The 19,150-nt window shown below is 39.4% G+C and overlaps 1 protein-coding gene across 1 annotated transcript in view; it reads left to right on the forward strand.

The window, feature by feature from the left end:
• The window catches only part of FBN1 (fibrillin 1), a 152,299-nt gene that overhangs the window by 114,748 nt on the left and 18,401 nt on the right, over positions 1–19,150 (forward strand). Inside the window, exons 36-51 of the mRNA XM_034066265.1 lie at positions 1,087–1,209; positions 2,083–2,247; positions 2,636–2,704; positions 2,816–2,941; positions 4,255–4,377; positions 5,001–5,159; positions 5,934–6,005; positions 7,997–8,122; positions 9,169–9,291; positions 12,025–12,150; positions 12,909–13,025; positions 13,418–13,546; positions 13,755–13,874; positions 14,321–14,446; positions 16,452–16,601; positions 18,586–18,651. Coding sequence (XP_033922156.1) covers positions 1,087–1,209; positions 2,083–2,247; positions 2,636–2,704; positions 2,816–2,941; positions 4,255–4,377; positions 5,001–5,159; positions 5,934–6,005; positions 7,997–8,122; positions 9,169–9,291; positions 12,025–12,150; positions 12,909–13,025; positions 13,418–13,546; positions 13,755–13,874; positions 14,321–14,446; positions 16,452–16,601; positions 18,586–18,651 — 1,920 coding nt within the window. The remainder of the gene's footprint in view (positions 1–1,086; positions 1,210–2,082; positions 2,248–2,635; positions 2,705–2,815; positions 2,942–4,254; positions 4,378–5,000; positions 5,160–5,933; positions 6,006–7,996; positions 8,123–9,168; positions 9,292–12,024; positions 12,151–12,908; positions 13,026–13,417; positions 13,547–13,754; positions 13,875–14,320; positions 14,447–16,451; positions 16,602–18,585; positions 18,652–19,150) is intronic.

A 19,150-nucleotide genomic window follows, 5' to 3' on the forward strand; every position in this document is an offset into this window, starting at 1 on the left:
CTGTGAGTGTCATGGTCAGTTCCTTAGGAAACTCCTTTTAAAATCTGTACAAATCAAACTGGACATAGGAAAATATGGTCTTCCCTACTACGTAACATAGGATTATCCTTCTTGCCTTTTCTATAGTCCTCTTTCACCTTCTTTTTCAACCTCTGATATCTCAGTGGCTGAATAGAAGAAGGGGAAGAAAAGCAGAGAGCATCACTCTGGCAAAGGTGTGTTGTGCCTTGTAGTTTCCATTCACATTACTGGATGGCAAGCTGTGACCATGTTGTGTATTTTTTCCTTGGGTATTTTTTTAGAACTTTAGTCGTGGTTTAAACCAAGTCCCCCAACTCCCGGAGAGTTAGGAAGGAAAATCCAAAGAATGTAGCCCCCACGGATTGAGATAAGAACGGTTTAATAGCTAAGGCATAACACAATAATAATGATACAGCCAATAACAAGCAAAAAGAATACAACACCCCACCAGCCACCGACCCATAACTCACTCCACCCTGCCCAGCCAAGCACCGCGTGCTCCCTCCTCCATTTTCCTCTAGAGCTCTACCCCTCCTGCTCCCTCCCTCCCAGTATGCATCCTGGGCATCACGTGTTATGGTATGGAATACCTCATTGGCTAGCCTGGGTCAGGTGTCCTGTCTCTCCTGCCTCCCGGACTCCCCTCCTCCCCGGCAGAACACAAGGCACCTGAACAAAAACAAAGGCCTTGAACAAAAACACCCTCAAAACATGCTCACCACCAAGCAACTGTTCCCAGCCCAGAAGTCAAAACACAGCACTGCACCAGCTACAAGAAGGAGAAAAATGACTGCCACGGCTGAACCCATGACAACTTTATGTGAATCTTAGTTCATAGATCGGTTTTCCAGGAAAAACACTTTTTCTTTTTTTTTTCTTTCCATGAAATGATGAATTCATCTCGGACTACTGGTCTTCTAAAATGTGTTTGTATTTTTTAGAGTTTTCTGGAGATCAGTATCTCATAACTAATGGCTTTGTGGTGGCCAGCATATGATGCCTGATATGTCATGGTCTGCACTGTCCTTGAATATTTGCTTACCATGTGCTGTTTTTTTCTTGCAGATGTTAATGAATGTGCAGATCCCACAACCTGCATCAGTGGCACCTGTATCAATACTGCTGGTAGTTACACCTGTGAGTGTCCTCCTGATTTTGAGCTGAATCCCACCCGTGTTGGATGCGTTGGTAAGGGACCATTTAAAATGTTATTTATAAGTGAAGTTGGTCAGAGGGGCTGCAAGGCTAACTGCTTAGGAATAATGTTCCAGGTCATGGAAAAGGGCTGGAATATACTCTCCAACTCCCACCCCAATGCCCCTGGTTTAAAAGTTGTAATAGTGCAGCGGGAGTATGTCCAGAGTGATGTAGTATGCCAGCAGTGCCCAGCTGCCAGAGCCAACCCCTTGGGGCTTGTTACAGCTGTCCACAATTTACAGCAGGCATGAGTCAAGTTAAAATTTCAACAAGCTTAAACCAACATCCAGCTGGCCCCAAGATGGCAGGCGAATGGAGCTACGGCACAAAGCCACCCATGCTCTTGGAGCACTGAATGCAGCTTGGCTAAGTGCAACTTCACAAGCAATGGAAATGCTTTTGTGTTATGCTCCAACTGCTTAGTAATCCCCTGATATTTTTTGGCTTTTGCTTGTTTAAGAGGGTGTAGGAATGCTCCTCATATTCAAATGTATCTGAAATTCATAACATTTAGTAGATGCTTTCATGGTTGTTAACCTCAAGGAGAGGAGAAAGCAGTGGGTTTCTAGAATCAGAAGGATGTATGGATGCGGGTGAAAGTGTGAATCAGAATAAGAAAAAGCCTGGCTACTGCTCTTGGTCACACTGAATAAATTCCCTGCTTTGTGAGAAGTCCAACAAAGCCAAGGAACGGGCACCACTGTCCTGTCTAAGTGGGAAAAGCTGGGCCCTCCTGAACAGCACAAGTTACTCGCTTTGGTTGTCCTACACAAAATAAGAGCCATCTGAAGGTATCCCTCATCGTGAGATGATGTAATGTGTTCTCCTCTCTCATGTGTTTTTCATTATGTGCATTCTGAATAGATACACGATCTGGCAATTGTTACCTGGACATTAAAACTCGTGGAGATAACGGCGGCACTTTCTGCAGCAATGAGATTGGAGTAGGTGTTTCCAAGGCCTCTTGTTGCTGCTCTCTGGGGAAAGCTTGGGGAGTTCCCTGTGAACACTGCCCACTTGTGAACACAAGTAAGTCAGCTTTCCTGGGTAAATGCAACAATACAGTGTGTTTGGGTTTTTCTTCTGATTTAGCCAGATGACTCAAATACTGGTGTAATCATTTATTGTGTACATGCAGGGGACAGGTTTCCACCTGTCTTAACCAAAAACTTAACTGGTCTTTTGAAAAGATTATTTAGTCAGAATATTATTATCCCTTCTGAGTTTAGTGTTGCACAATAAAGTACATTATGGAATGTAATAGCATTTGACTTTACAGAGTAACACCTAATGTTCATATCTGGTGAATTTGTTACTTTACATTTAAATTACCTGTAATAATCTGATTAAATTTCAAAAATAATTGTGCTGAAAATGTTTCTACTGTTTTAGGTTCATAAATGTATTTTGTTTTCAGCTGAGTATAAGGTTCTATGCCCTGGAGGCGAAGGGTTCCGACCAAATCCCATTACGGTTATATTAGAAGGTAAAGTTTACATTTTCTTATATTTACACAGCTAAAAATGTGAAACTCTTCAGCAAGTGTTGCTTTTCATGGAAAAGCATGAATTAAATATTTGTGGTTTTGTTTGAACAGATATTGATGAATGTCAAGAACTGCCTGGACTTTGCCAAGGAGGAAAATGTATTAATACATTTGGTAGCTTCCAGTGTCAGTGTCCATCAGGATACTATTTGAATGAAGAGACTCGAGTGTGCGATGGTATGTAGCCTTCATTTTACCAGTCTTCTGCTTTCATTCTTAGAAAATGATTACAGATTAATATGCAGAATTAATCTGTCCTTGAAAAGAAACATAACCAGACTAAGCAGTGTAAAATTTAATGATGGGAAAATTGGAACAAGTTGAAGCCGTGCATTGAGAGAGAGAAAATTCCTTCTTGACCATGTTGAAATATATGCAAATTTGTGTTCAAAATCATCAGATTTTGATCAAAACCAGAAAACCTATTGATTTTTCTTTTAGCAAAACATAATTTGCTAGCCAGCTATAAAAAGTAGCTGTTTGGTAATAGGTAATGAATAAGCAGTCAGATAAGAAGCAAACTTGTCCTATGAGTCTGCTGTGCTGGTTACAGTGTGTCAATGTTTTTTTCCACTGCTTTTCTCTCCTGCTGATCTTAATGTCCAGTTGAAAATACTGTACTGCAAAACATTATCCTTCCACTAGCACAGTCAGTAGTGCATATTTATCACATTATAACATGTCAGGTTGTATTGGATATAAAACTTTAAGCAACCCATCAAGTCCTTAAATTTCCCATTGTACAGGCTGTCTTCATCCTTCTAGACTGTTAATAATGTTAATATAATGCCCATAATGTGCCAGACACTGCAGAAATACAAAAGATTCAGGTCCTGAATTAAGGCTGAAGTACTTCATGAATATTGTGCTTATGTAGCTCAACAAATGTTAAAGGAAAGCTACCTCTGTATTTTTCCTTAGGGGTGTGTCAAAGGTACTTTAAAATGGTAACGCTAATGAAATGCTTTTGAACTGTTAAGAACTGAGGCTTTTTGGGGGCAGTGTTTTGTTTGGGTTTGGTCTGTTGTTTTTTAAACAAAGGTTAAAGTCTCTTGATGAATTAAACATGACATCTTGTGTTGGGAAGGTTGCTTACTTTCCCTGGTCAAACAGACTTGTTTTAGCATTACTTATTGAAATGGGCTCTCTGCAGGGAAGAATTTTGGTTCTTGTCCAAACTGGGGAATCCAGAATGTGTAGGATCCTCAAGTACTATTTTTGTGCAACAAATGAAAAAACCAAATTGCTGTCTCTGAGACTGCCTAGACATTAGAATTCCCACCTTCATATCAGAGCCAGGCTTTTCATGGCCACCTGTGCCACCACTTCCTTCTCTGTGTGGACATTGCTCCACCATGACCTCACTCAGAGCCCCTTCAGCTCTTCTCCACCAGTACCTTCCTACCTCAGGCGTTAGTGAGACATTTTTGTTTTCAGAAGCACAATGAGAAATTGTCCATGGCCATTCACTGCCTTTTGTTCTTTTCGAGATGTGAATGAGTGTGATACACCTGGCATTTGTGGACCTGGCACATGTTACAATACTGTTGGGAACTACACCTGCATCTGTCCTCCTGATTACATGCAAGTCAACGGAGGAAACAACTGCATGGGTATGGGCTGTGTGTTTTTTAAAGCTTTATCTTAGTGCTTTGGGCCAGAGCTTTACTGGGAACAAATCTGAACTATTTCTCTGAATTTAGTTACACAAGAATTAACTAAATGGCAGATCAAGCCTCTTAGATAAATTTCATTAAATAAAACAAGGCTGATCACTTTTAATACATATTTCAGTACCTCATCAGAATTTCTCCTTTAAGTTGATGTTTTCCATGTTTATCCCTTCCAAATTTCACTTCAGCTTTAATAGCTTCTATATGTAAAACACTACTAAAATTACTCAGACCTCACGGAATGAAGTCACAAGCTGTGTACAGTTCTTGGGGGAACAATGAACTAGCTTGTGGTTTTCAGGGTTGGGTAAAAGGCCAATATGAAATCCTTTGGGACTGATCAGTGTTACAGCCATGTTGGTTGCTCTTGAATATTTGTGTTGCTTTTTCATACATTTAGAGTCATTTTCTATGGACAAGCTGTTCTGTAGTATTCTACAGTGCTGCAGCATCTACTTGACAGGGCTCAAAAAAGTACCTGTATGAAGCAGGCATCTCTTAAACCCTTCATTTTCCATAAGAATTGCTAATGCGTTGGCCTGGGGTTTTCTTCATTTTCACAGATATGAGAAGAAGTCTGTGTTACAGAAATTATTATGCTGACAATCAGACCTGTGATGGTGAGCTGCTTTTTAACATGACCAAGAAAATGTGCTGCTGTTCCTACAACATTGGACGTGCGTGGAATAAGCCCTGTGAACAGTGTCCTATTCCAAGCACTGGTACGTTTTTGCATTGCAAAGCCATGGTAACATCATAATTAAGATTAGTGGGTGTAGTATTTTTAGAGATGCTTTGTCTTTGTCTGCTCTTGTGTATCTAAAATGAAGGGATTGATTGCTTTTTTGACCTGGAGGTGATCAGCCCCAGTCACAATGAAGGCATATGTGGAGTGGTTTGTGTTCGCGCTGGTGGGCCATGCAAATACGGTGTCTGCTGTGCCTCAACTACTGATAGCTGTGGGTTTACAGAGGTACCTTGGTCTTCTCTGAGAATGGTCTGTGACAAGCAGCTAAATGTTAAAATATGGGAGGTTTTGGGCAAATTGCATGAGTATACAGAACTCCACACTGGGTAAAACTGCAAAGTTCAGCCCAGGACATCCCACCCTGGTACAAAGTAGTTTGCTTCAAGAACAAACTTCCTTGACACTTATTCAAATAATTTCCAACTTAGGGTTCAGGTTTTTAAAGGTCAGGTGTGGACTTGTATGCAAAAACTGTAATGCACAGAGATAAGCATATGCAAAATAAAGTCAGCATGTGATCCCAAGCCCTGTACAACTTTTTATTTGCTAATTTCAATGGCCTTTGAATGAGAACCCAAGTGCATACTAACTACATCTTATGGTGAGCCTTGGGGAAGGGTCTGTGTACCTCTGCTTGCCCTGCAGGTGCTGAAGGAGAAGAAGAATTTTCTTGGACAAAGGATGTAATGAATTTTGACTGTTGATTAATTCTAACTACTGTAATCACTGTCTTGTTTTCCTGTTGCAGATGAATTCTCCACACTCTGTGGAAGTCAAAGGCCTGGCTTCTTCATTGACATTTATACAGGATTACCAGTTGGTGAGTTGTAATTTCTGTTTTGAAATAAATTCCATGCTACCTCTGCCCAGGAGAGAGGGAGGTTTGTTTTCCCAATTATTTTCTTCACCAGAGGAATAACAACTAAACAGCATAAGGGAGTTCAACCCTTAAGTTTGAGCCTGCAAATGTTCTGCCTAACACCTCCTAGCTGTCAGCAGTGACAATTGCTGCTGGTAATCAAGGCAACATAAAGCACCAAAGAAACTGTAATCAGGTCTACATGAGCAGGGCACAGATACTGGGAATAAGAGGTCTGGGAGTAAGGCCAACCAGCATTTGGTCTGAGAGGAATTAGGAATCTTTCCTTCAAACTAAAGCAGAGATTTAATCTGCCATTTCACATCAGTCCCCCTGTGTATGAAAATCCCTTTTTCTACTCAGCTGGAGTATTTCTCACATATGTTATTCTGTGTTACATTTGAATCATGAGTAACAAATTGCAAAACAAAAAGAAGGGAAAGAATGAGGAATTCTGAGACAAGGAGTTGAGTAAATCCCTGATGGGACTCTCTTTTGTTTTTATTCACACAAAAATGCAAATAAGAAGCAGATAATGTGCTCTGTAACAGAGGCAGCATATAGGCAGGAATCAGATTCTTTAGCATTAAGCTATTGCTGTGATACAGTGTTGAGCTAGTTGGATGGAAATATTTCTAGTAAAGTGGGGATGTAATTTCTGAAGAAGTTACAGAAATATACAGTATTTATTGTTTACCAGGTCATTTCATAGAAGCAAAGTCTCCCTTCCAGCTCTTAGCATTAGCCCAAATTGTTGCTCAGTCTACTCAAGATAATTGGGCCATTCATCAGCATCACCAGGGAGACCTTGGATCATGCTCACATGTATAGGTAAAAGCTGCATCTGTAGCAGTTGATGTGTGCTAGGAGTGCTGCAGTCAGGAACAAACTGAAGCACCATCCCACAGAGGCCACCATTCCATCCCAGTGCATGCAGCATTACGGTGGGAATGATGCACACAGAGCTTTACACTGTGCAAATCACAGGTTTTCCCTGCTGCTTTGGGATCTTGGCAGGTCTCACTAGCTGTAGTGAGACTCACCCTGCTGCTTTTGCACAGGAGTTGCTCATGTCCTTTAATTCTATAGGCAAAAGGCATGGGACTGTAGCCATTTTTACTGAAGGGAGAGATTTTGGAGACATCTCTGAATTCTTTCATATTGTCAGAATATTAAAGATATAAAGATATAAAACCTTAGGGACCAAATAGGCATGACATTTAATTATAATAGCAGCTGGGGTTTTTCTCTGCCAAAATCAGTTACTTAACGCAGGTGTACACAGAGCATTGGCAATTTCTAGCTGCCTGGATTAATCAGTCTAATTAATAGCGTGTTGGTTGCCCTTCAGATGTTACTTGGCATTGGCAATTCCAAACTGTTGCATAAAAATCATAGAATCATAGAACAGTTAGGGTTGGAAAGGACTGTAAGTTCATCTGGTTCCAACACCCCTGCCATGGTAGGAACACCTCCCACTAAACCATGCCACCCAAATATGAAAGGCTTTTTAAATTAACAAGGGTAAAACAGTGCAAAACTGACCCTGACAAGTGTCTGTGTTCAGTTGTGCTCTCCTGTGTTAAACCAAAGACAGTTACATTCTCTCTGTTTGGCTTTTCTCAATAACTCCACTGTAATACTCAGGAAGATGAGGAGGTTCACCAAGAGCTGTGGGTGGGAGACATGAGGAAGGGCGTGTGCCACCCTCTGCATTCCAGTATGACAGGATATATCTTCACTACAGTGAAGAGTCAGAACCTGAGGAAATAGGAAATATCTGTATTTCCACAGTTTGGAATGACTCATTGTCTAGTGCAGTTGGGAACATTCTGATGCTCTCATTAGACATTTAATAATTCTTTTAAAGATAAATGCATAAGGACATATTCTGTAGCAGAAGATTTTGTGAAGTGCTGCTTACAAGTATTTAAAAAACTATCTTCTTGCAGATATTGATGAATGCAGAGAGATTCCTGGAGTGTGTGAAAATGGGATCTGTATAAACATGGTTGGCAGCTTCCGATGCGAGTGTCCTGTGGGTTTCTTCTACAATGACAAGCTACTGATCTGTGAAGGTAGAGTGCTGAGCTCATTGAGAGAAACAGGATTCCACCAGCTGGCAATTCAGACACTGGTGAATCTGGTATACTTGCAACTCACCCTTAATGAGGGGAAAATAGTGGTATCAGTGTAACAAGTCTGTGTTAATTCAGATATTTTGAATTCTTTTGCATAGAAAATACCAGATTTTCCATCAGCTATCTAAGGCCTTGAAGGAGCACGAGTTAGCAGTCATGGGAACAAATACTATTTTTCACATTTGACAGTAAAGCCAGGAAAAGAGATGTAGTCTTAAGTCAGAGCATGAGCACAACTTTTTAATTCCAAGATACTTTTTTTTCTAATAGAACAAAGATTTCTGTAAATAATACAAACACATGGTACTTTTTTCCAATTCATGCATTTCCTAACATTGTATTAGTCAGTTTAATGGAGAAACTGAAGACAGCACTATGCTGTCATACTCTGGAGTGGGTTATGACTACTGACAACATAGATACTACAAGCAAGACATCGAGAGCTCCAAGTAGAAGCATCTTCTGAATGCTGTTTCTAAGTGAAATAATTACATTTCTAAGGAATAAAGTTCTCTTTTTGCAGCAGTTCAAGGAAGGAAAATAGTTCAAAAGTTTTTGTCTACTGATATCTAAGAGGAATCTTGATTCTCTCTTACGGTCAAGGGAGATCCTCATAGTCTCCAGTGGAGATCTCTGAAGACATAGCAGCTTACTTATTCTGATTGCACTCTTAAGACTGAAATCTGCCCAAATGAAGTGTTGCAACAGGCCTTTCATGCACTCTCCTTCAGAAAAACAGTATATAAGTTCCATGGAAAGGAATCTGGAGCATGTAGGTTTGGGAACATGTAGGTTTGGAAACATGACCCAATACCTGCTTTCATTAATATATTGGTGTTTGGTTGGTTGTTTTTTTATTTCCCAAAATTAGAAAGAAATTCCTCCACCAAGGTAAGGTAATACTCCTACACTAAAACCAGTGGTTTGCTGTCTTTCTTGTGTCAGCTTACTATAACAATCCAATTCCCTTTTTGTATTGACAGATATTGATGAATGCCAAAATGGACCAGTGTGTCAGCAAAATGCAGAATGTGTCAACACAGCTGGTAGCTACCGGTGTGACTGTAAACCTGGCTACAGGTTCACATCAACTGGCCGCTGCACTGGTGAGTACTTCTGGCGTGACTGTGCAAAAAGTAGTAGATTTTAAAAGTCCCTTCAGAAAGATGGTATACCAGATGATCTGGGCTCCAAGAACCCTCTTCTTAAAGCCTTTTAGGGCATCCCATAAGTATTCTGGTAATTCCCAGAAGACTAATGGACCCATCCCACAGAAGCATAAATGACAGTTAATCACCCGAGAAGACGTTTGTCTTCCACTTTATCCATCAACTACAGGCATTTTTCTTTAGTCCATGTCATGTCTAGGGAAAAAAGATGAATTGATTCACTGCCTTTTGACTAACTATTTACTGACACTTAAAATTCAGCTGTGGTCCTGAGAGGGACCTTTCTCTCTATAAATTCTTTGGGTTTTCTTATTATTTGCTAGAAGTGCTTTAGTAAATCTTTTGCCACTTGTATTTTTACAAATAACTTGCTGCTTTCTGGGGTTTCTGCATATAAAGTGGACTTATCTGCTAGCCCATATGCAGTAAGTAGCTTAAAAAGGTTATTAAACTTTATAATTTTTAAGTGGATTTAAGCACCCCCCTGAACATTATTTTTAAATACTCACTGAGTGGGACTGCAGTTTTCTAATCTATTTGCTTTTTCTTATAATATTGTAGTCCAAAGAGGCATTCGTGTTATCTTGATTACTTGAAGAATTACAGAGCTAATAAAGACTGCTGTGGGCGAAGCAGCTGTAAATATTATATATATTTCTGAACAAAATAATAATTACAACGGAAATTGGTAACATTTTCCTTGGGTTTTTGCTTCTGAGTACTTGAGTTTTAGGAAGTGTACTTTTCCCTGCAGTACAGTTTTTCATTGTTTCATGTGACCCTTTAGGGAAAAGGGTGTAGGAGCAACCAGAACACTACTATGAGAACTAAAACTTTGTTTTGTTAAGCTATGCTGTGGCACATGTAAATATTCAATATGTTCCTAATGCAATTGTTGTTATGGTTTCGTTACAGCAGTACAGGAAGAGCCAGGGAAGGTTCTGATATGGGTTACAATACTACACATGAATTGGCACGAACAGTAATACTTCCCTGTATTTTGCTCTTATTTTATATTTAGTTAAAATAAAGTCACACAATTAGAGTTAAATAAAAGTAGTTGATAAAGTACTTGATCTAGCAAGGAAAGGAAATTCCCAGCCCTTTGCTGAGAGCAGAGTGCTAAGCCCCTTGCAGTGCTGAATCAGTCATGTTACTGCACGCAAATTGATCGCACTCCAGTAGTTACAACCTATGTAATCAAAACTGATGTATTACAGCCACTAGTACTATGAGTAGTGCATTTATATTACTATCAAAATAGCGTTCTTCTGATGCTATCTATTGTGGTATAATACTTTTTCATATAAACTCTTTTTTGGCACTTAAGGCAATTCTGCCTCCTAAATTTTCAAAAAGTTGCTATGATCTTTATTTATTCAAACAGAAGTGACTTTTCCCTGGGACTTTAATCCATTACCCATTTGCCTACAGAGCACCAAAGAGAGTTCTAGTATTTCTTTCATCTCTAACTTTCCTGAGCTGTGATGATTAGGAGTTCTTAAGACAGCATGGTTTCCTTTCTGCCTCATTCAGACTCTAATTAGCAGCATTATCAATAATAACACTGGGAGACCTTGGTCCACAGTGAACACACATCCAAAGTGTGTTACTAGTGGCCCCAGCTGAGATATAGTAATACTGGCAATAGAGGCCATCAGGATTATCCATGTGCCAAGTAGCGTGTAGAGAAGAAGTAGTAAATCTAATCAATTCTAATACAGGCTTATGGCAACACCTCATTTCTTGTATTTTGGAGCTGCAGCAGACAAAATGCCAGGAAGCCTATTGAATCAAAGCAGCTTTTGCTGGCAATGAGGTCAACAGAAATACCTCCTTTGATTCATGTTTCTAATTTTTCACAGAGAAAATTGTTCTGGATTCTGCCTGAAGGCATTTGTAACAGGAAGAAGTCAGCTGTTAAACAAGTGTATCCTGCCATCGTAAGGCATCATATAACATGCTGGCAGGATAGCTTTCCCTATCTCTCTTGCAGAATCATGCAGTTGAGTGTTTGCTGTTGGCAGATCATTTTATGAATCCATATAGCAGTAACTCTTCTTGCTGTTTGATCCTGTTTACGAGATCATCACATTTCATGGGGCATGGATGCTACAACATGCGTATACATGTACCCATTGTATCTCTGCCCAATGAGTAGATAATCTACAGTGCATTTTATCTCTCTGTAAGCATAATAAGAAAAGTGTGGCATTCATCTCCCTTTCTGTTTTGTATGATTTATGTGAGGTAATCAAGCAATTTCTGCTATAATCAAATTAGCTGAAGGCAAGAAGTTGCTTTCTTGAGAAAGATGCAAACTATGATTTGTATATGGCTTTCTTATCTACTGCAATGTAGAGCACTCAGAAATCTTCATGCCACTAATTCTACTTTCGAAAGCCATGGTAATGCATTTTCCCTCAAGTAAGAATTTGGTTTTGGTAAATGTAATTTTTATGCTAAATTTCTTTCAGCCTCACAAATATAAAAGATAATTTAGAAGCAAATAACCACTTTTCTGGCATTAACTTAGTAATGCTTTTGTAAATTAGAAATACTAATTTAAATTAGGGCTGTGCACTGATTCTGTCATGGTTGTTGCTCATACATCTTTCCAGCCCTGCAGTTTAGAGATCTTAACTTCCACTGTGCCTCTTCTTTTTTCAGATCGGAATGAATGTCAAGAAATTCCCAATATCTGCAGCCACGGGCAGTGTATTGACACTGTTGGAAGTTTCTACTGCATTTGCCACAATGGTTTCAAGACCAATGATGACAGAACAATGTGTATAGGCAAGTATATAAAATGAAGCTGTACTTAGGCTTTCCTTAAGATAGTTAATTAAGTCTGTCTTCTCTGTCATAAGTAATAGCATTACAAGAACTGTGATTGTGAGCCATTTACTACCAGCAAAGGTGTGGAAACACCAATAGGTGGCAATTAAGAGATAATAGGAACTGATAGTGAATGAAGAACATCTCATTACAGTGGAGTGAACCTTTAAAAATATATCTCCTGTCAAATGAACAGCTAATGCTTTCACTTTTCAGGAAAATATTCCATTCTTCAAATTTTCTGAACCATCTTGTCTCAATTATTCCTTTAGGCGAGAAATTTAATAGATGAATATTGCAATGCAGCAATTGTATACAGCCTACTTGTTAACAGAGTAAGTGAAAGATGGATTTCTTGCCAGAAAAGTGCCCTTTTCAGAAACAGTCATCTTTATAAAGGAGATTCTGTATTTAACCTATTCACAGCTGTTAGCATAGTGTCTGTTGTCTGAGCAGGATGAGATTTCAGAATGCTTATTGTTAAAGATAGCTTAGACTTACTTTGAGAAGGGCTAGGGAGGAGCTACAGTTCTATAAATGACTGCTGGACCCTTGATTATTTTTATAGATGTTAACAGCAAGTGTGTAAACCTATGTAAAATCTTGGGGAGATATGGCAGTCTTTTTCCCTTCAGTATTGGCAGTGGGATAGCTACAGGCTTTCCTTTCTTCATCAGTAATTAAAATTCTTGCTGCTTGTTTTTTCTCCTTTGTAGATATTAATGAGTGTGAGAGGGATGCCTGCGGCAATGGAACCTGCAGAAACACCATTGGCTCTTTCAACTGCCGCTGCAACTTAGGGTTCATCCTCTCACACAACAATGACTGCATAGGTAAGGAGTGCTCTAAGACTTTCTGCTTCTAATTAAAGTACCACTAGTGACATCTTCTCTACCAAGTTAGGATTGCACCTTGCATGTCTGCAGGATTAAAGGCAAAAAATTATTTCTTCAGTCTGAGAAGGCCTCTTTGATTATTCACTGCTCACTTTCTGTAGCCATTTAAATGTGTGTATGTGATACATGCCATTCCTTTTTTTACTATTGCTTTGGCAGTTTTACAACATAGACCAGCAGAGGTTTTTATTCTCCTCACTTGCTTTTGAAACAGGGGATTTTTTATGTATTATCAGTTACTGTGCTGATATAGTCGAAACAGAAATCTCAATTACCAAATTCCACTTGCTGCAGGTTTCTTATATATCTTTCAACATTATCTTTCTTAGATGTGGATGAATGTGCAAGTGGAAATGGAATGCTCTGCAGGAACGGTCAGTGTGTGAATACTATTGGATCCTTCCAATGTCTTTGCAATGATGGCTATGAGGTGGCTCTGGATGGAAGGACTTGTATTGGTGAGTGCTTTCTTTTAGGGTAGAAAGTGCAGAAACCTTATGGGTATGTTCTTAGTAAAACAGAGGAAGAGGTCGGATGAGAACTGTCACACTGTCATCATTGTATCTAGCAGAAGAAAACAGTGACAATAGAATGAGAAGAGGACTCTTCTGCTCCTTAGAAGTTAACAGCTATTATCTCAAATGAACTGTCTTTCTGTTCTTTTAGATGTCAATGAGTGTGCACTGGATCCTGGAAAATGCTCACCAGGCACATGTCAGAATTTGGATGGGTCATTCAGATGTATCTGTCCTCCTGGATATGTTCTGCAGAATGACAGATGTGAAGGTATCTACAGAACAATCCTCCTGTCCTTTCACTAGCTACTTACAGTTGTTTCCACTTTCCTCTGCATCTAAATGTAAACAATGTCTTTTGTGGCAGTGTACAGTACTGAACTGTAGCCACTAATAAGTCACTCACTTCCCAGAAAAAGTTTCTCCAATTTTTATTTGAACCAGAACTATGCTATTTGATCCCAAGAAAAATCTAATCCCAGATTTTTTGGTTGATGATACATTGCTGAGGTTTGCCCACTGCGTGAGGGTTTGAAAACTAATCCTAGATTTTGCACCTGGATTTCTTGTTCCTCTTTCTGTCTGTTCCTTTTTTTTTTGACCTTTCTTTTTGTCAAATATGTTAGATATCAGTGCTGATGTAAGGTTACATTTTATGTAGTACAGCTGCCAGTGTAAACATTTTATTTCTCATCTCTTTAATTACTTTTCTTATAGACATTGATGAGTGTGTGGAACAGCCAGAAATCTGTGCCCTGGGCACATGCAGCAACACTCCAGGCAGTTTCAAATGTCTGTGTCCAGAAGGCTTTGTGTTGTCTTCCACGGGAAGGCGATGCCAAGGTAAGTTCATTCCTCTTTTCTGGCATTTGAAAATTTGTTTGGTGTTTTATAAAAGCCTTATTAGCTGTCTGTTTCTAATATAACAAGGAGACTCTGGACTCAAACAGTGTTTTTCAGAAGGAAAACATGATAATTCTTTGGTTGGGGCCAGATTCTGTCTTGCCGTAACATCTGTTAGTCATTAAAGAGAACATTGCAATAAAAGGGGTGAAGATAATGTTAAATATACCAGGTTAAGCGAGGAAAGGTGCCCTTTCTTGCACCACTGAAAGAAATGTTGAGGCTACTCGGACTCTGTATAGACTTGACGGGTCTGACGGAGGTGGACCACAAACACAGGCAGGTGACTACTGCAGTGCACTGCTAAAGGCAGCATTTCCAGGAATAAGGCTGTTCTTAGTACTTATCAAATTCACCATAACACTTACTATATGCCATTCCTCTCCACTAGTGTGTGGCTGGAAAAAAGATCAATGGAAAATATTTGCAAACAGTATTGTGTGAACAACAAGCACTCATCTGCTTAGAAAAGTCTGAAGCTCATTTTGGCTTCTAGATTACCACATAGACTGTTCAGAGTCTAAACATGGGCACTAAGACAGAGATCAGATGCTAGAAGCTGAACATGTTGTAATGGGAATCCACAGGTTAGTTTATTTTGTGGATAAAGAATAAGCATAGAAAATTATGGAGTTATTTTAAAGACTTTGGAAATTATTAAATAGATACATCATTAAATGTCCTATACAAAGTGTGCACAGTGGGAACCACTGATGAGTAAGACCTTTATAAGGACCTCTGTAGTTATGCTTGGCACAGAACAGTGATGCTTGTTGACACCATAGTGAGTTCTTCACTTCACAGTGGGCTAAATCAAACTGTGGTTTTGGTAAAAATGAATCCAACCTGCAGTAAACGTTCATCCAAGTCTCCAAACCACCATGCAGTTTGGCACAGTCACTTCACTCAGCTTCAAGAAAGCAGCATGGCTGTTTTAGCTGTGCTTTTGTAGCTTGTATGAATGAGGTCTCTTCAGTTTGAGGGTGGTGTTTTCTTCAGGTAAGGAAAAAAAAAATCACAAAATACCCCCCCAAGAAACAAAATCATAAAAAAGGATGCAGCCTGATCTTCTCCTTTATGAAAACAGACTTTTGTTTATATGTAGTGTCAGAGGAAAATGCATACTTGGGTGTATGAACTATAAGTGGGCTTCTCCCCATCCCCTGGAGAAGACTGGTTGTTTTCTTGGTTTGGGGTTGTTTTTTTTCCAAGTATCTCAAGCCAAACCAAGTTTTGTTTAGAACTTCAATTACCTCGTACTTCTGTAGAATCTGGACATTGCCAAGTATTGATGCTGCAGCCGGAAAACTGGATGAGCAGCTGCTTCCACAACTGCCCTGTTGCTGTTACCCTGCCAACACAGGGAGCTGCCAGCTCTTTGCCTGCTGGATGTTTGTGGTCTGTGATCTCAGCTCTGCTCCAGCATCCTGGTTACCCAACTTAAGGAAGTAAAATATAGTGCCACTGGGTCAGTTTTCTTTGTGTGTGCCTCAGGGAAGAATGAGGAAGGAAAAAAGCTATTGAAAATTGCTTCTTATTTTAACACTACACAGTATTAACTTTGCAAGTTGATTAAAATCTCTTGACTCAAGTGATTCTTACTGATAATGAAATATAAATAAATTAAGCCAATATTCAGCTTTTACAAAGAGAAGTGAGGTGAAGAGAGAGGAGTACAGCACTTCCATCTGTGTTAGAAGAAAAGAAAAACTCATCCTTTTCCATGACTTTTCCATTGCTTTCCTTTTCTGAGTTAGGAAGCTCCCCTCTGTCTTCAGATCTTCTCCAGTCAGGGACAATAATGCTCTGTCCTGATAGACTCAAATGGAAGCTGTGTGTTTGGGGAGGAGGGAGGAGTGTCCTGTAATTTTGCAGTTAAGATCTTTAAGCGAAAACTGTGCCAAAGTCACCCTAACTGCTCCTAACGAGTTTTTCGTTCGTGCAGATCTGAGAGTGAGTTACTGCTTTACCAAATTTGAAGACGGAAAATGTTCTGTGCCGAAGTCCCGAAACCACTCCAAACAAGAGTGTTGCTGTGCCTTAAAGGGACAGGGATGGGGAGATCCCTGTGAACTCTGCCCAGAGGAAGCAGATGGTGCGTTATTGACTAGACTACCTTACTGTCATGAGAGCCTCTCAGAATTGAAAGAAGATTGGGATTCTTATAAGAAGGAATTAGGAAAAATAACTTTGTGGAGGTGTTTAACAATTGTCATCTGTAAAGTAGAGGCCACTGCAGTCTCAAAAAACATTCCTTGCATTGTCCAGTCCCAGGTCTATTCCTTGTTTGCTTGTAGGTTTGTTAGTATGATTAGGAGCTGAGTATTTTGCTCTGGAGATGTCACATACAGAAAGAAGAAAGTAGTAAGTAGGTCCTTGATAGGCTGTAGGTGGAAATACCTGCAAGACACAAATGGAATTCATCTAATTGCAAATAAGTGTGGGGAGGGGTGACATAAACATGAAATCTAATGTAAAAAAAAATAGCAGTCAAACTACGTCCATATCTGATTCTCCCTGTTACATTTGTGACTACATTTTGTTATTAAAAAAACCCTAAATTTGCAATCTTATCAATATGAATGACTCGCAAAAATAGCAGAGAGTGACAAAATACAGGCCTTGATGAAGGAAAGTCTCCCTAGGCTGTTGCTAAAGAGACACTTTCCGTTGTTAGTACCCTTTGTAAGACTGAGTAACTAGGCACCAAGCAAGTCAACAGGCCTTTCATGGTGCGATTTGCTGAATGGACTTTAATTTATGATGACAATTGTGATTAACAGCATTACTGGTTTCAGCAATACATTAATACAGTTAATTTAATTAATAAGGAGATGTAGATGTTCTGCGGACAATCTTTACAAAAGCCAAGAGAAGAAAAGAGGATCATATGTGTCAGTTGCATTATTTCTCCTACGCTTATTGCTTGTGCATGTTCCATTTTGTTGCCCTGGAGCAAGTCAGTTGCAAAAGCATTTCCTTGAAGTATTAGCACCTATATTTTTTACAGTCCAAACTGTTCTCAAAGGATGATGTCAAGGTAATTTTTTTCTCATCTTTTAGTAAAGAAATAGCTTTAAATTGCCTGAGTCTGGGAAATTTATGTCTTGGCAAGTCATGGGCAGTGGAATTGTTTCTTTAAAAAAACTAAAATACACAGTTGTTGTCTCACACATGTTCTCCATCAGGTGCTGTCTGGGTGCAGGCTGGTAAGGTCAAGCACATTTGCCACCTGAGTCTTCTTCTGAAGGCTTGAGCAGCAGTCAGGTCCCCACTCAGAGCCTAGGAGTGAGTGAGACTTTCAGTGCAGGTGTGCCATCTACATTTAGTTCTATTTTGTTCTACCTCAGCAAAGATCAACTAATGTATTTCAACTAAAGAGAGTGTAATGTTATGTTTACGGCTGCGTTGTAATGCTGCACTGTAAAAAAAAAAATATCTCTGTGGCATTTTGGTCCAGCAGAGTGGAAAGTGACAGAGCACTGGAACAGGTTGCCCAGGGAGGTTGTGGAGTCTCCTACGTTGGAGATATTCAAGGCCTGCCTGGACAAGTTCCTGTGTGATGTACTCTAAGTTACCCTGCTCTTGCAGGGGGGTTGGACTAGATGATCTTTTGAGGTCCCTTCCAACCCTTGGGATTCTGTGATTCTGTGAAATTTAGGATTTCTTATTTATGCAATTGTCAAGAATATAGCAGTTGATTTACACAGGTAAGGAAGTATGTGCTTTCTGCAACAAAACAAAGAATGACTTGTTCTAGAAAGACTTATATCATCTTTAAGTCTTCAAAAACCACACAGAAAATCTTGTGGATTGGAAAATTGAGTGGTGACTTCTCTCTAAGCTGAACCTAGAAATTCTACTCTCAGCCTACCTATAGTAAAATTTATTAGTTATTCTAGAAGTAGAGATTGGAATGCTTTAAGGAGCTACTAACTGGTGACTGCTAGAAGTTTATATGTTTACATCTCATCTGTCAGGACTTGAACATGAGGAGGATGAATTGGTATCAGTGGTTACTTGTGTAGCTCATCAATCACCAAGATATGGTTTGATGTTTTAATTTTTTTTTATAACAGAGGCATTCAGACAGATTTGTCCATTTGGAATTGGCATCCTTGTTGGACCTGGTGATGCAAGACTGGGTAAGTGCCTGAGCTGTGCAATGCTGTTGTTTCATCAGTATGCCATTTTCTGCCCATAAGACATTCTCCATTTTAGTTGAGAATAACATCTCTGCAGCTATTTCCAGAAGCCATGAACTGTGGAAACTCATATATGCCTTTTTTTCCCAATTATTCATCCCAATTTTTAATTTAATCTTAAATATCTTAGCTCTCATAAATTAAACTTCTTTTAGAGTAGTATATTTGGCACTTTAATATGTGCTGAACAGACTTGCTAGGAAATTTATGTAGGATCTAGAGAATGATCACATAGCGTACCTGTCTTTTCTTTATACAATCTGTGTAGCCTGTTTACAGTAAATGGTTTTAATCCTCCAGAAGTGCAAACCACAGTTTCCCAGATCCCTTCAGTACATTCTGTTCTCTCCCAAGACAAACAGCACTTCAGCCGTATTGGCAAAAGCTTTCATTTAAGGAGCACTGGATGACTACTGCTTTTCATATCTACTCCTCTCCC

This window comes from Melopsittacus undulatus, chromosome 9 (assembly GCF_012275295.1).
Source record: "Melopsittacus undulatus isolate bMelUnd1 chromosome 9, bMelUnd1.mat.Z, whole genome shotgun sequence".
In the NCBI taxonomy this organism is placed as follows: Eukaryota; Metazoa; Chordata; class Aves; order Psittaciformes; family Psittaculidae; genus Melopsittacus; species Melopsittacus undulatus.